The sequence below is a fragment of the Corvus moneduloides genome, chromosome 6 (genome assembly GCF_009650955.1).
Source record: "Corvus moneduloides isolate bCorMon1 chromosome 6, bCorMon1.pri, whole genome shotgun sequence".
NCBI lineage: Eukaryota > Metazoa > Chordata > Aves > Passeriformes > Corvidae > Corvus > Corvus moneduloides.
This window is the reverse complement of record NC_045481.1, coordinates 22,439,158-22,451,711: the sequence shown is the minus strand read 5'-3', so window position 1 is coordinate 22,451,711 and position 12,554 is coordinate 22,439,158. Positions and strand designations below refer to the sequence as shown.

Genomic DNA, 12,554 nt, shown 5'->3' with positions numbered 1-12,554 from the left:
GGAGAGGAAGGAAGTGTTCCAGGTGCCGGAGTCAAGATTCCCCTGTAGCCTGTGGTGAAGACTGTGGTGAGGCAGCTGTCAACCTGCAGCCCATAGAGGACCACAGGGGTACAGAGATCCACCTTCAGCCCGTGGCAGAGACCCACACCAGAGCAGGTGGATGCCTGAGAGAAGGCTCTGAACCCATGGGAGGCCTGTGCTGGAACAGGATCCTGGCAGGGACCTGCAGACCCATGGAGAGAGGAGCCCACACTGGAGCAGGTTTGCTGGCAGGACTTGTAACCCTGTGGGGACCCATGCCGTAGCAGACTGTGCCTAAAGGACTGTACCCCATGGAAGAGTGACCCATGTTGCAGCAGTTAATGGAGACTGTTGCCCGTGGAATGGACTCATGTTGGAGAAGTTTGTGGAGGATTGTATCCCGTGAGAGGAACCCCACACTGGAGCAGGGGAGGGACTCCTCTCCCCGATTGGCAGCAGAAACAATCTGATGAGCTGACCATAACACCCATTCCCCATCTCCCTGCACCGCTCTGGGGGAGAAGAGGTAGACTTCAGGAAGGAGAGGAGAGAGGGGTGGGGAGAAGGTATTTTTAAGATTTATTTTACTTCTTATTATCCTGCTCTGATATTGTTAGTAATAAATTCAATTAATATCCCCAATTCAAATCTTTTTTACCCGAGATGGTATTTGGTGAGTGATCTCTCCCGGTCTTTATCTCAACCCATGAACCCTTCCTTAGTTATATTTTCTCTCCCCTGTCCAGATGCAGAGGGGAGTAATAGAGGGGTTTTGGTGGGTGCCCGGTGTCCAGCCAGGATCAACCCACTACACAGTGGTACTTTTATTTGTAAACATCTGGGGAGACTAGAAAATCTGGCTCTAAAAACCTTAAGAGACATGGGACTGGCGTGCTGGAGCTCTGACATCACTTGCCATAGGACAACCAATGCTAAAAGCTCTTTGGTATAATAAAGACAAAGCTGCTGCCAGGATGTCTCCATAAGAGGACTGAAGCACTCTTTGGTCCATGTTTGCTGACTTTTGGTGTAATCTCCAAGGATTCTTTATTCCCCAGGCTTTCTGGAAAAGAGCTGGAAAAGCAAAAATCCCACATGTGGACATCTCATTATTAGAGACCATCTTGCTGTTTGTTAAGTTGTCTGACGTTTCCATAGATTTAAATATCTAACAGGACACCGAGACTCCACATAGGTTTAAATTTTCTTCTCCCTATATTTGTATTGGACAAGTAGGTCATTGCTTTACTCCAACTGTGATAGTTCTGGCTGGTCTTTAAATAACTCAAAGAGAACTATATGGACTCTGCTGTTGCTGCTTATGGTTTCTATCCATGCATGTCGTTCTTGTAACATTAATTTGCTGTTCAAGAGAAAAAAACCCTTTTGGCTCTGCTGGGGCTTTGAGGTTTTTTGAGCAGAAAGTGATTAGCAATGAGTTTTGTTAACTTTCTTTGTGTCCATTCAGCCAACAATCAATGAAGTTAACTTGAATTCTGTTGTCATACCTCATACTTCCCGATGGCTCTCCTCATGCCTATGCACATCAAATCACTTCTGCTCTCACTGGGGCCACTTTCTCTGATTGCTCTCGACCTCAGCTTTTCTTTCAGTCCAGGACTGCTTGTCCTCCTCCAGCTATATCCTTACAGTTAATGAGTCTTCTCATTCATTTGGTCTGTCTCCTTGAAAGTATTTTTAGACTGTGATCATCTCCCTTGAGTTGGCTATTTCTTAAGATAAATGCTATTTCATGTCATCTTTTCTCCTATGTTCCCTGTGCCTTATTACTTGAGACTTTTACGTTTTAACTCTGTATCCTCTGAGGATATCTAATGAAGACCTTTTGGCATGCAGGCCTTCAGGGCTGCCCAGGAGTGCAGTATGAAGAGGAACACCGTCTACTACTTACTTTGTATGAGATTCTTACTATACATAAGAACAGACTTCTGGTTTACTTCAGAGTTGCATCTGCTAATTTCCTCTATACTGCCATTGTAAAGACTTCTGAGACCTTAGAGGTGACACCATTTTTTCGGATAGTCACACTTAAAATAGACAACACACTAAGCAAAAGTCTGTGGTTTCTGTGCAAGGTCTTTAGCAACAGGGAGCTTTTACTTCAGCCACTAGTATTACCAGAGAAGAAATCTGGTGGTCATCTGATTTTCCAAAGCCAGAGAAGCCTAAGTGCTTTATTTTTAAAACCTTTGCGAGTATTTAGACATTGCCACAAGAAATCATGTTCCAAAATATATTTGCTATTGCAGCTGCTATGTAATGAAATGCAAATAGTAAGTAATGACTCTTTAAGCACAGAAGATGAGAAGCTTTTATTATTTATCCTTAGAAAACTTTAGAGCCATTGAACAGATTTAGAATTTGTGACATTGCCATTGAGCTCAGCCTTCATTTACTAAATCATAGCTAAGAGCAAAGGTTCTGTTCACAGTTGTTGAACCCTGTTACATTTTCTTGCCAAGGATTTCTGTAAGTATAGAAAGGTATGACAAGGAAGCGATGTCAGGGCAGCTGACTAAAAAAATACCCTTAACTGTTCCTGCAGAACCACTACCCCAAACAGGGCAGTCTGCACACTTGGGAAAGAGCAGAGAATTAAGCCAATATACAGGGTCAGTCTAATGTTACATTTTTATAGCTCTTTCCATCCCAGAGGGTTGTAACTATAAAGGCTGTATCCATCTGAAAGTCCCCCACAACTGCTGAAACCCGGTAGTTTGCTGCAAATGAACCACTTAGCTACATAAAATGGTGATGTAGCAATTTCCAGCCAGGAACACAGGTGTCTGACAGGAAGAATAGTTGTGCGTGATTGTGCTGCAGTGACTCAAACTGGGATCTATCTGTGCTTCTGCAAAGACTGAAATTTTGTGGTGAGGGCAGACAGCTGTAACCCATTATCTAGACATAATCCAGCCCTGATGGGAAGAGGCAACAGGCTTCATGGGCAACTAATGTTGTTTATGTTTACTTGTACTGGATGAATTCTGTCCTTGCAGAGTGGCTCATTGAAACTCTGAGTTTTCTGCCCTTCTCAGTGTGCAGCCCTAAGGAGCTTTACAGTCCGAGGCATTGTGGCAGCAGGTGCCAAGTGCCATGAGCTGCCCGAGACTGCAGTGTCCCTCAAAAGCCAAATGCAGGGGGCAAAGATGTCAAACCATAATTTCTGCTGGTGGGAGGTAGCTTCTGGCTGAAATTTCAAAAGTCTGTTGTCTTTAAGTCTACAAAAGTGGAGAAGCTGGATCAGCAAGTCTGTGGAATAAGAACCATCCTTCCAAAGCAAAGTGTATGGCATGAGACTCTGGCTCTCATTCCAGTGTCTAGGTGACTGTCTGCTCACCTTGACACCATTTGCCAGGAAGGAATAATTTATGTCGAGATGCTGTTTGTGAGTGATGATAATAGCTTAATTTTCCCATAGCTTTGAGTTGACAAGCTATGAATTTGGTAGTGTAATTTATAAATAGAAATTGGAATGGGTCTGCAAATTGGTTATTAGATGCATTTTTAGATTGGTCATTACATTAAAGTAGAGAGGATGAAAGGACTTGTCAAAAATCACAGGATGAATTATTGGCAAAGCCAATAAACAAATCCTAATTTCTTCCTTTGACACATTTGTGTGTATGCTGTAACAAATGTACAGAGACAGCTAATGACAGCTAACTGTCAAAAAGCACACTACAGCTCATGTAAAAAATCAGAACACCTTTTATTGTTTACTGTTAGAGAAAATACAGCATATTACACAGGGAAACAATGGTGTGTTCATGTGAACACACACAGTGTGGAAGGATGTATATCCTCCATGTTTTGTAGTTATCCAGCTAAGGGTTTTTCCAGTATATTTTCAAGGTTACTCTGCTCATCACAATAGACTTTGTTTGTTATTGATTCAAATGTGTATTCAAGTGTAAAGCGGTCAAAGACGGTTACAAAGCCTGTAGGAACAAGTGCCTCCATTCTGCCTTGTGAGAAAAGCAAGGATGAAAGCAAGGTGCATTCCACTACCGGGAACGCACCAAGAGCATTTCTGAGGAAGAAATAACATTTTTCACGGCTTGTCAGCATACTCCCCAGCCTATTAAAGAGAAGCAATGGATTCTTATCCAGCCCACATAAGCTGATGCAGTTTGCCAAAACAGAGGCTTCTCATTGCAGCTGCTGGGAAATCCAGTGCTATGATCCTGGTAGAGATGTCACGGTATCCTTTCTTAAGGCATCTATAAGCATAGGATCTCAGCACTGATCTAATGGGCTGTTGCTGCAGCTAAAAAACAACTGACACATTAAGTTGATTAATCCCTGTAGTAATTCTATTAACATCCTTAATGGAGGTATAGCATGGATAAATTTACCCCTCTGCAGCAATGCGAGAGGGAATTGCCCTGGAGAGCCTCTAACTAAAGTGTGGCAGGGACGTCTGAGAAAAACATTTTTCTGTTTGTTTTAGTGCAAAATGAAGTGCCCTGATGGGCTGGAAAACCTCCCTGTCTTCTGGGATTTTGAACTCTTCACAGCATTAATGGTGCAGGTGTCCCCTGTGAGAGGGTGATGCATCAGGGCTCTGACACAGCAGCAATGCTCTTGGCACCCTCCCAACTGTTTGCTGTATGGCCACATTCCTTCTGTCTCTCTCACAGGTATGCATAATCTGCCTCATCACACGGCTTCTCAAACACAGCATTTTCCTTCACCTTTGTGGTTTCCTCTCCTTGTCGCTCCATCTGATCGTGATTTATCTGCTTGCTGCTCCCTGTCAGAAGGGCAGCTTTGCCTGGACTCTGTCATTGGACAAAGGACTGCTACAAATAAGTGGCAGAGCAACAGTCTTGACCTATCATTGTGTAGGGAACAGATTAAGAACAGAAATGAGAAATTGTCAATTTCTTTTTGTTTTCCTCCTAATTTTCTAGCCTGTGGAGAGAAGATTTACCTGATACATTAACCATGTTCATAGCCTGTTCCTAGGACAGCTTGATTGCATTGCAGTTCTGTCATTAAGGGCTTCTCAGTATTCAGTGAATCAAGAATCATATCTTTAGATGGAAAGGACCTACAAGGATCATTGAAATCCAGCTCTTTGCCCTACACATGACAATCCCAAGAATCACACCATGTACCTGAGATCATTGTCCAAACACTTCCGGAATGATGCTCCCATGTGAAGTTACCTCAAGTATGTAAGAGCCAAAAAGGCACCCCACAAAACCCTCCTTAGGACTAGACACCATTTTTACAGTCTTCCACAACAGCCCAGGCTCCTGCTTCTGTTTGTTAAGACTATATAGGGTGACTAATGGGGCTGGGGACTGGAGGATTCAGACAGGAAGCCACAGGAGGGCCTGACTAATTTTTCTGCTAGTTCAAAGACTGTTGCCACATATGCAGGTGCAGTGATGTGACTACTAAGCTGCAGTATCTCGTCTACATGGTTTGTGATTTCCATGTTAATATGCTAAATTTATTCTGTTTGATAGCCCATCCTTTCCTCCCACAGCAGCTGCAATCCCGAGAGATGGAGTAGCCCAGCTCTGTAGTGATCCAGGAGACAGTGGGAGAGAACAGGGAAGGTGTTTTGTGCGTGGGATGCACACACACACACGGGGATTTTATTTCTCTTTCTGCCTACGGTAGTTACTCTCCACGTTCAGCATAGGGATGAGAAGTCCTAGCAGCCACTTCTTGCCAAAGACTTCTTGCAGGTTCTCCCTCCAGGGCCGGGCTCTTACCACCATTCCTTTCCGCACCTGGTAGCGTGTCTGCCCACGCAGGATCAGCAACATCTGGTGGCAGCAGAAGCCGGCGCAGGCCAGTCCAATCCCAAGCCAGAGGTAGAGCATGAGGATGACAAACATCTCAGAGCTAAGGAGAGCTCCTGCAAACCAAGAGTTGTGGGGAGGGAGGACAATAAAAGAAAGAGCTTAGACAACACACCTCACATACAGTGTAACACAGCCCCAGGAACCAACAAACCACCTGTTTTCTCTGGCCACAAGTGGGGAGGTAGGAACAAGACAGGCTGGTTGCTCTAACCATATTAAATTATTTCCTTCATAGTGTCTGATGCAATGGACCTGCTGGGGAAATACTAAAATGATAATGGTCTCTGTACACTTCTCCTTTTGCTGTTAATGTGAGGATCTAGATTACAGGGACAAATTCAGCCAGAAGTAAAGCATATCTGTAAGACTCCAGCACTATTTTGAACCATGATTAATTTATTTAGGGATTTACCCCCTCATCACATTGAATCTAAGATTTCTAGGATTTTGAAAAGAAAAGTGGATCCTACAGCATGTAGATCCTTCTAGAAGCCTTACTGTTTGTATTAACACAAGGCAGAAATATTTGAGATTTCTCTCTTTTTCTCCATCTCTACTATATGAGTATGTGTGTGTATATATATATATATACACACATACATACATATATATATATATATAAATGTTAAAAAAGAAAAATAAATCAATAATGACTTTCCTACCTTTGGGGCAAGGCAGTTTTCATGTGAGTGCAAGAAAGAAACAGAAACCTTTCTGAAATACAATCCAAATTCCTTTTATTAGCTGCTGCTAGAATACACAAAATACTTGGAATGTCTGAAGCTCCTAATTCAACTGGTGAGATTTTAGTATATATTTATGATGAATATATATTTGAATAAAAATATTCTGTAGGCCCTTTCCTCTACAATGATTTTAGAACTCCTTCTGGAAAATATTAGTATAACAGCAGGTGTCACTGAGTGACCTTTCAGTGTGTAAGCAGATCTAAACCCATTAATATAATATTCTCTGTGTGCCCATATGATGTTTATGCACATATTTTGTGTCTATTGGTATATTATTAAACACCCATATTTTCACACAGGCATATTTACACAAAGGAAATGAAATGTTTGTCAATACTGGTACAAATGTCTGATATCTTTTCACTGGTTCCTGTAAGGTTTAGAAATAAAAAAGTTCTCACATGCTTCTGTTCCTCTGGCAGACCTTGGGCCCCACAAGAGCAACAGTGATAGAGCAGGGATTGCATGGACAATAGAGGTGTACTGCCTAAAAGACGTACATGGGTGCTTCAGGTTTTAAGTTCGATACAAGGGTCACTGGATATGCATCTCTTGCTTCCTGTTTTGCAATCTGTGAATCCCATCTTTTCCACCTGGCAGTGCTGTAAGTGAGAGATTGGGCCCAGCTCCTCTGAGGATAATTTGTAAGGACACTGACTACAGCCTCAAGCTTTCAGAGACTGTCCTCACTTGAAAAAGGCGCAGGAATCATTCCATTTTCTTCCTAAATGCAGTGTCATCTTTCCCTTCTTATTAGATCCCATGCAGCTCAGTGGGCTCCGTATGCAACACAGCAAGAGAAGAACAAGCCCCTTAGGATAATGACAAATCCTCATACCAATTCTGTCAGAATAACTTAATCTACCAGGTAAGAAGCCCAGAGCCAAATATTGGATTCTCCGTCCCTCTTTTACTGGACCAGAGTGTGACAGATATTTGTTCTTTCCTACAGCTGATACTGAGATGGGATATGGAGAGAGACATTTTCTTTAGACCCTTTGCAAGGCAGCTATAAGCTTTATTTATATGACTTGCTGAAATTCAGCATCCAGGAAGTAATTACCCTTGTTTCTCCTTGAAAATATTAAGCCTCTCTGAGCCATCCTGTTAAGACACGTGATTTTAAAATTTTTTTCTTCAGGTTACCTACATAAAGCTTTTTCTATGATTTCTTTTGTGGGTCCAATCTGATGTGTTTACAATAGTGCTCTCCATTTGTCCCTCATCCCCACAGTCTCTTTTAGTCTCAGATTCTTTTTTGCTCTAAGTGACCCAGTGTGATCTCAAGCTTATATTGCCATATATTATCCATGCCAGAAAAGCTGTATTGTAGGCTGCAGTTATAGACTTTGGATCTGATTCTGAAATCCATGCCTGAGTACAGTCTGGGAAGAATGAGCCAGCTGAAAACTTTCCCAGCATGAAAGCAGGGAACACTTCCTGCCGACCAGCAGATTCACCCTTCATCCTCCTTTACTACTTCTGCAGTATAGTGGGCATGATGGAGAAGAAGAAAGATAAAGTGTCTTCCCTGCTATCACAGTTCTCTGTTTGGATCATACAACAACCCTTAAGTAATAGTTACATTAGCTGAAAAATACTGTGTGAGCAACCCTTCCAGGTAACTGTTCAGGACTGTGTTTTTCTTTCCTGAAATGGAGGTTAAATGTGCTGGTAGAAACCAGTAGGCCCTTCCTCCCAAGCAATCAAGATACCACATGCCTGTATCTTACTGTGTGAGGCAGCAGTTCTCTTCTTAGCAGAACTAGAGGTTTGGTGGGAGCTGCTGGATGCTGCTGCCTCTCAAGGCACCCTCTCAAGGGTGTTCTGGCTCTTAGCCCTGCACCCAGACCCATTGTGTCCCGCTCAAACACTGCGCACATGCTGTCTTGGCACCACAGTTGCTGACACCAGAGCTGGGGCACTTCGGTGTCTCAGCAAATATATGCCAGGACCCACCTCTGTGCACATGAGCCCTCAGAGTCATAGAAAACTAATTCCTTGATAATCTCCTCCCACATCCCTGCTCCCCCTCCCAGACTGCTGTGCTGAGCAGAGCTTAGGCACAGGGGAAAACCATTCCCAGTGTTTTTAATGCTAGTAAAGCTCATGCAACATTATTTACAAAAATTCTTCTAGCTGGAAAGATGATTCCATAAAAATGTCATGGCAGGATTTCATGTTTATTGTCTCTCAGTGATTACCATGACAAATCTGCTAATTTGCCAAGTAGAGAGATATTTGTTTGTTTTCAGATGGCAACCCTGCAAACCCAGCCTGGAATCTGAAAAGCAAGTTGGGGCCTCTCTGGCTCCTGTATCCCCAGCACTGGAGTCTCCACACTCAGATCTTAATCAACACTTATGTTGACAGTGCAGTAGCCAAAAGAGACTCTCTTCTTACTGAGCTCAGCTGAACCTCGAAAGCTAAAATATATGGGATACCTATTTTAGTCTAGTAAAAGCTGATGTAAGTGTGTGAGGCAGGAGCTGCAAAGGGGGAAATGGCAATTTTCTGCAGTCGCTCTCAGGGCAGAGTAACAGTCTAGGCTGTCTGCATAATCCCTTCTCTGAGGTCAGGATCTGTTTAACTCTTGGATTTGGACAGAGAAAGGGTTGGGGCTGGAGAGTTTGAGGGTGTGTTGAAAGGTGAAGAGGCAAGGCTTCTTGCTCTTCAAGAGCAGAGGATGAGTTATGGGAGCAAAATCAAGAGAGGGAAGGAGAAGGGTTGTGGAGATTTACGGAAAGGCAGGGAGAGAGGGGAAAGGGGAAGAAGTAGAAAGATGGGTGAGGAATGGTGGCAAGGAGAAGGAGGTATTTGCTTTTGGTGTGGAGCTTTTGCAAAGAACAGCACAGAGAATTTCCCCTGGTTCTCTGTGGACTTGTGTCCCAGACTGGGGTCACAAGACAGGTACCTAATCGTGTCACATTAACTCCTTTCTTGGTTTCTGTTGTCTGAACCCCAATTCTCCTGTGCTAGAAGGATGAAAAAATCTCAGTAAGTTTGCACTGCCAGGAGGCAGGAGGTGGGTGTCAGTGAAGGGAGTGAGTGGACCTGGTTGAAGAGAATGAAGATATACCTGCTGGGATATGGGGAACTTGCAGATTTGTAGGGTACAAAAACATACAAGACCCCCCACCTCAACCTGTAGGACAGGCAAAAGATCCCCCATACCTGCAGTGAAATCTGTCTCCTCTGTCTAATTACAACACATGTTCTGCATAACAGATAGTCCTATTCCATCACCACCAAGTTGGTTATGGGGCATTTCTAGAGCCTAATGCATTAGGAATATGGCTATGGCTGTAACCTGGAGTGGGTCCCAGCTTCTTTTTCAGGTGAAGCCTTTTGAGAAGGCTGGCTGTAGCCTCCAAAGAAGGCCAATTGCCCCTCTTGCCCATTTCCATACCACACCTCTACACAGACAGCTATCCAAGGAAGATCAGGTCCCCCCATCCCAGAAGCCCTGGAGGAGGAACATGCTCCTCACCTCTGAGCAAGAAGTCCTTACCTGAGAAGAATTGGCTGATGGAGTGAGGCAGAAGAGTGAGGAAGGCCAGTGGGTCCGCAAAGGACATGGAAAGTGTAGCAGAAATGTAAGCCATGCCTACCACCAGGGAGTCAAGGCAAGCCAGGGAGGTGTAGAGGCAGAACATGATGAAGTTTCGCATGTTCCTGCTCCCGATGCAGTTCCCTGTGAAGAAACAGTGGTGGTCATGCCTCTGGGTGACTCTGGCACACAGTCTACAGAAGTGAGTGCAGGGTAAGGCTGAGCCAGGGGACCTGTTTCCATCCAGCCAGTCTGCCATTTCGGCTCCTTTGCCCAAGTTTAAGTCCTTGCCCAAGTCCTCGGGGGAGCTCTGGATCACAAGGATGTAGTTGCCCAGGGCATTAGCTGAGAGGAAGAGGAAGAGGGCCCCATGCAGCAGAGCAGGCGAGAAAAGTGGGGTAGTGGAAGGGTCTCTGAACATGCTGGGGATGAAGACAAAGATCTGGAGGACGAAGGTCACTAGGGAGATGCACAAGAAGTAGGCTGGAGCGACAACATTGAGCAACCTGAGAACTAGCATTGCGGATTACGTTCCTGCGGGGGAAAGCAAGGAGAGAAGGAACATCACCGCTCCGGCTGCACACTTCATCCTTCCATTTCCTGCCGGGTCCCGGCCCCGCTGCCTTCGGGAAATGCCCTCCGGGGGCCGCTCTCCCTCGCCGCCGCCCCACGGCCCCGGCCGGGCCGGGACAAAGGGACAGCCCGTGGGCAGCGACCGCTCCCCGGTCCCCCGAGGAGACACCCCGGCCCCGGCGCCAGCCTCCGGGGAACTTGCAGCAGCGGTGCCCCGGAGGGGCTGCAGAGGCTGGAAGGGGAGAGGCGGCTCCCGCGGTGTGCTGGCGATGTGAGCACTGCTCTGTTCGCCCAGCAGAGTCTCTCTGCCAGGCAGGGTCAGTTTTGGTATTGCATGAGAGGAAAAAAGGTGGTGCTGGAGGAGGGGGGAGTGAATTGGAAAGGAGGGGTGGGAGGAGGAGAAGGGGAGGGGGGAGAGGTTGCTCTAATCCACTGCAATACGGATCAAATCCAATGCTCTAATTTATCCCTTAAAGCCACGGATCTACAGATTACCTCTATGACCGCTGCCCTGTTCTGCACGAAATTAGAAAATATACAAAACAGCTGGTCAAGTGCTGTCCGGATGCAACCTGCGGCGCTCGGCTACCGAGCCGGGGCAGCTCCGCAGCTGCAGCCGCAGCTCTGCCCGGGCACGACGCATCCCCGCCGGACGGGCGGGCACCCCCGGCCCCGGGGCTCAGCCTGCATCGTCAGGGCACAGGATAGCCCGGGGGGCCACACGCGGCGGGGCAGCGAGCTGGGTGGTGGTGTGGCTGCCCCGGCACCCCGAGCACACCCACGCCGGCAGCCCCAAGGACTCCCCAGCGCCGGTGTCTGCAGAGCCCCGGCGGCCCCGGACCCGCCTCGGCCCCGCGGCGCTGCGGGCTTCACGCTGCCACCTTGCAGTCCCCTTGTCCCCAGGCACGGCGGGTGCCGCCCGGTACCGGCGTGTCTGGCGCCGGCGGAGCCGCTGCTATAGCCGCTGCTATGCCGAGAACCCCACGGCAGCCGAGCCGGAGCGCAGCCCGGAGTCTGCCTTGTTCTTCCTCTCCCCCTTCCTCTTCCTCTCCCTTCCTGCTCTTTTCCTGTCCCTCTTCTCTCTGCCCCTGCCCCGTGTCTGTCTCTCTCCGTCCAATGACCCGTGTCTCTCCTTGTGCTTGTCCTCGTCCCTGTGCTTTTCAACCCCGGACTTCTCCTTCTCCCTCCCTCTCTATGTCTCCCTCCCACGTCCTGTTCTTGTCCGGTCTTCTCCCTTCCCGACCCTCCCCGTGTTCCTGCCCCCGCCCCTGCCCGTCCCCACCGTAGCTGTCCCTTCAGCACCACTCGCACCTGCTGCAGATCCTGCCACCTCCCACCGAGCACGACCCGGGCCAGAGGAAGAGAAAGATGTTCTTGGGCCTCTGAGATTCTGACAAGTCCCACGGGAGATCAGAAGTGTGGGAGGAGGCATTTTGCTGCTTCAGCCCGCAGAACACCATTCCTTCCCATAGTGTGGGTGAGGGAGGCAAGGTGAGGTTTCTGTGTGTCCCCGTGCTGCCCCAAAGCTGCCCCTGTTGGAAGCAGCATTAAAGGTAAGGTGAAATGTGGGGGGCGGGTGGGGAGTCTCTGCAGGTTCAAAGCCTCCCTTAACACAAGCAGGAAAGGTTTTGATCTGGGCAGGTGGTGCCTGGGCAGTAGAAGTAGCCTGGTGCTGGTAGAAGTTTTGCAGACATGTTTTCTCTCTGATAGCTACACACCCTCACCCTCCTCTGCCCACCCACGCTATCCTTGTACTGTCTACACAGGCTCTGTGCACAGCCTCTCCTTCTCCTACACACCTACGTGCTGCACCCT

At 47.0% G+C, this 12,554-nt stretch overlaps 1 protein-coding gene across 1 annotated transcript; it reads right to left on the bottom strand.

The window, feature by feature from the left end:
* Positions 1 to 3,735: 3,735 nt before the first annotated feature.
* On the bottom strand, positions 3,736 to 11,475 carry ZDHHC22 (zinc finger DHHC-type palmitoyltransferase 22). Its single transcript, XM_032111085.1, has 2 exons — positions 10,128 to 11,475; positions 3,736 to 5,920 (listed from the first exon to the last, which is right to left on the bottom strand). Exons 1-2 carry the CDS (start codon positions 10,684 to 10,686, stop codon positions 5,655 to 5,657), a joined length of 825 nt encoding a protein of 274 aa, XP_031966976.1. The 5' UTR covers positions 10,687 to 11,475; the 3' UTR covers positions 3,736 to 5,654.
* Positions 11,476 to 12,554: the final 1,079 nt, after the last annotated feature.

Excerpts from the sequence above, each read along its gene's own strand:
- ZDHHC22 (XM_032111085.1), bottom strand. The coding sequence starts at position 10,686 with ATGCTAGTTCTCAGGTTGCTCAATGTTGTCGCTCCAGCCTACTTCTTG. Across the intron at positions 5,921-10,127 it reads CATCAGCCAATTCTTCTCAG|GAGCTCTCCTTAGCTCTGAG; the intron begins GTAAGGACTTCT and ends CTTGGTTTGCAG.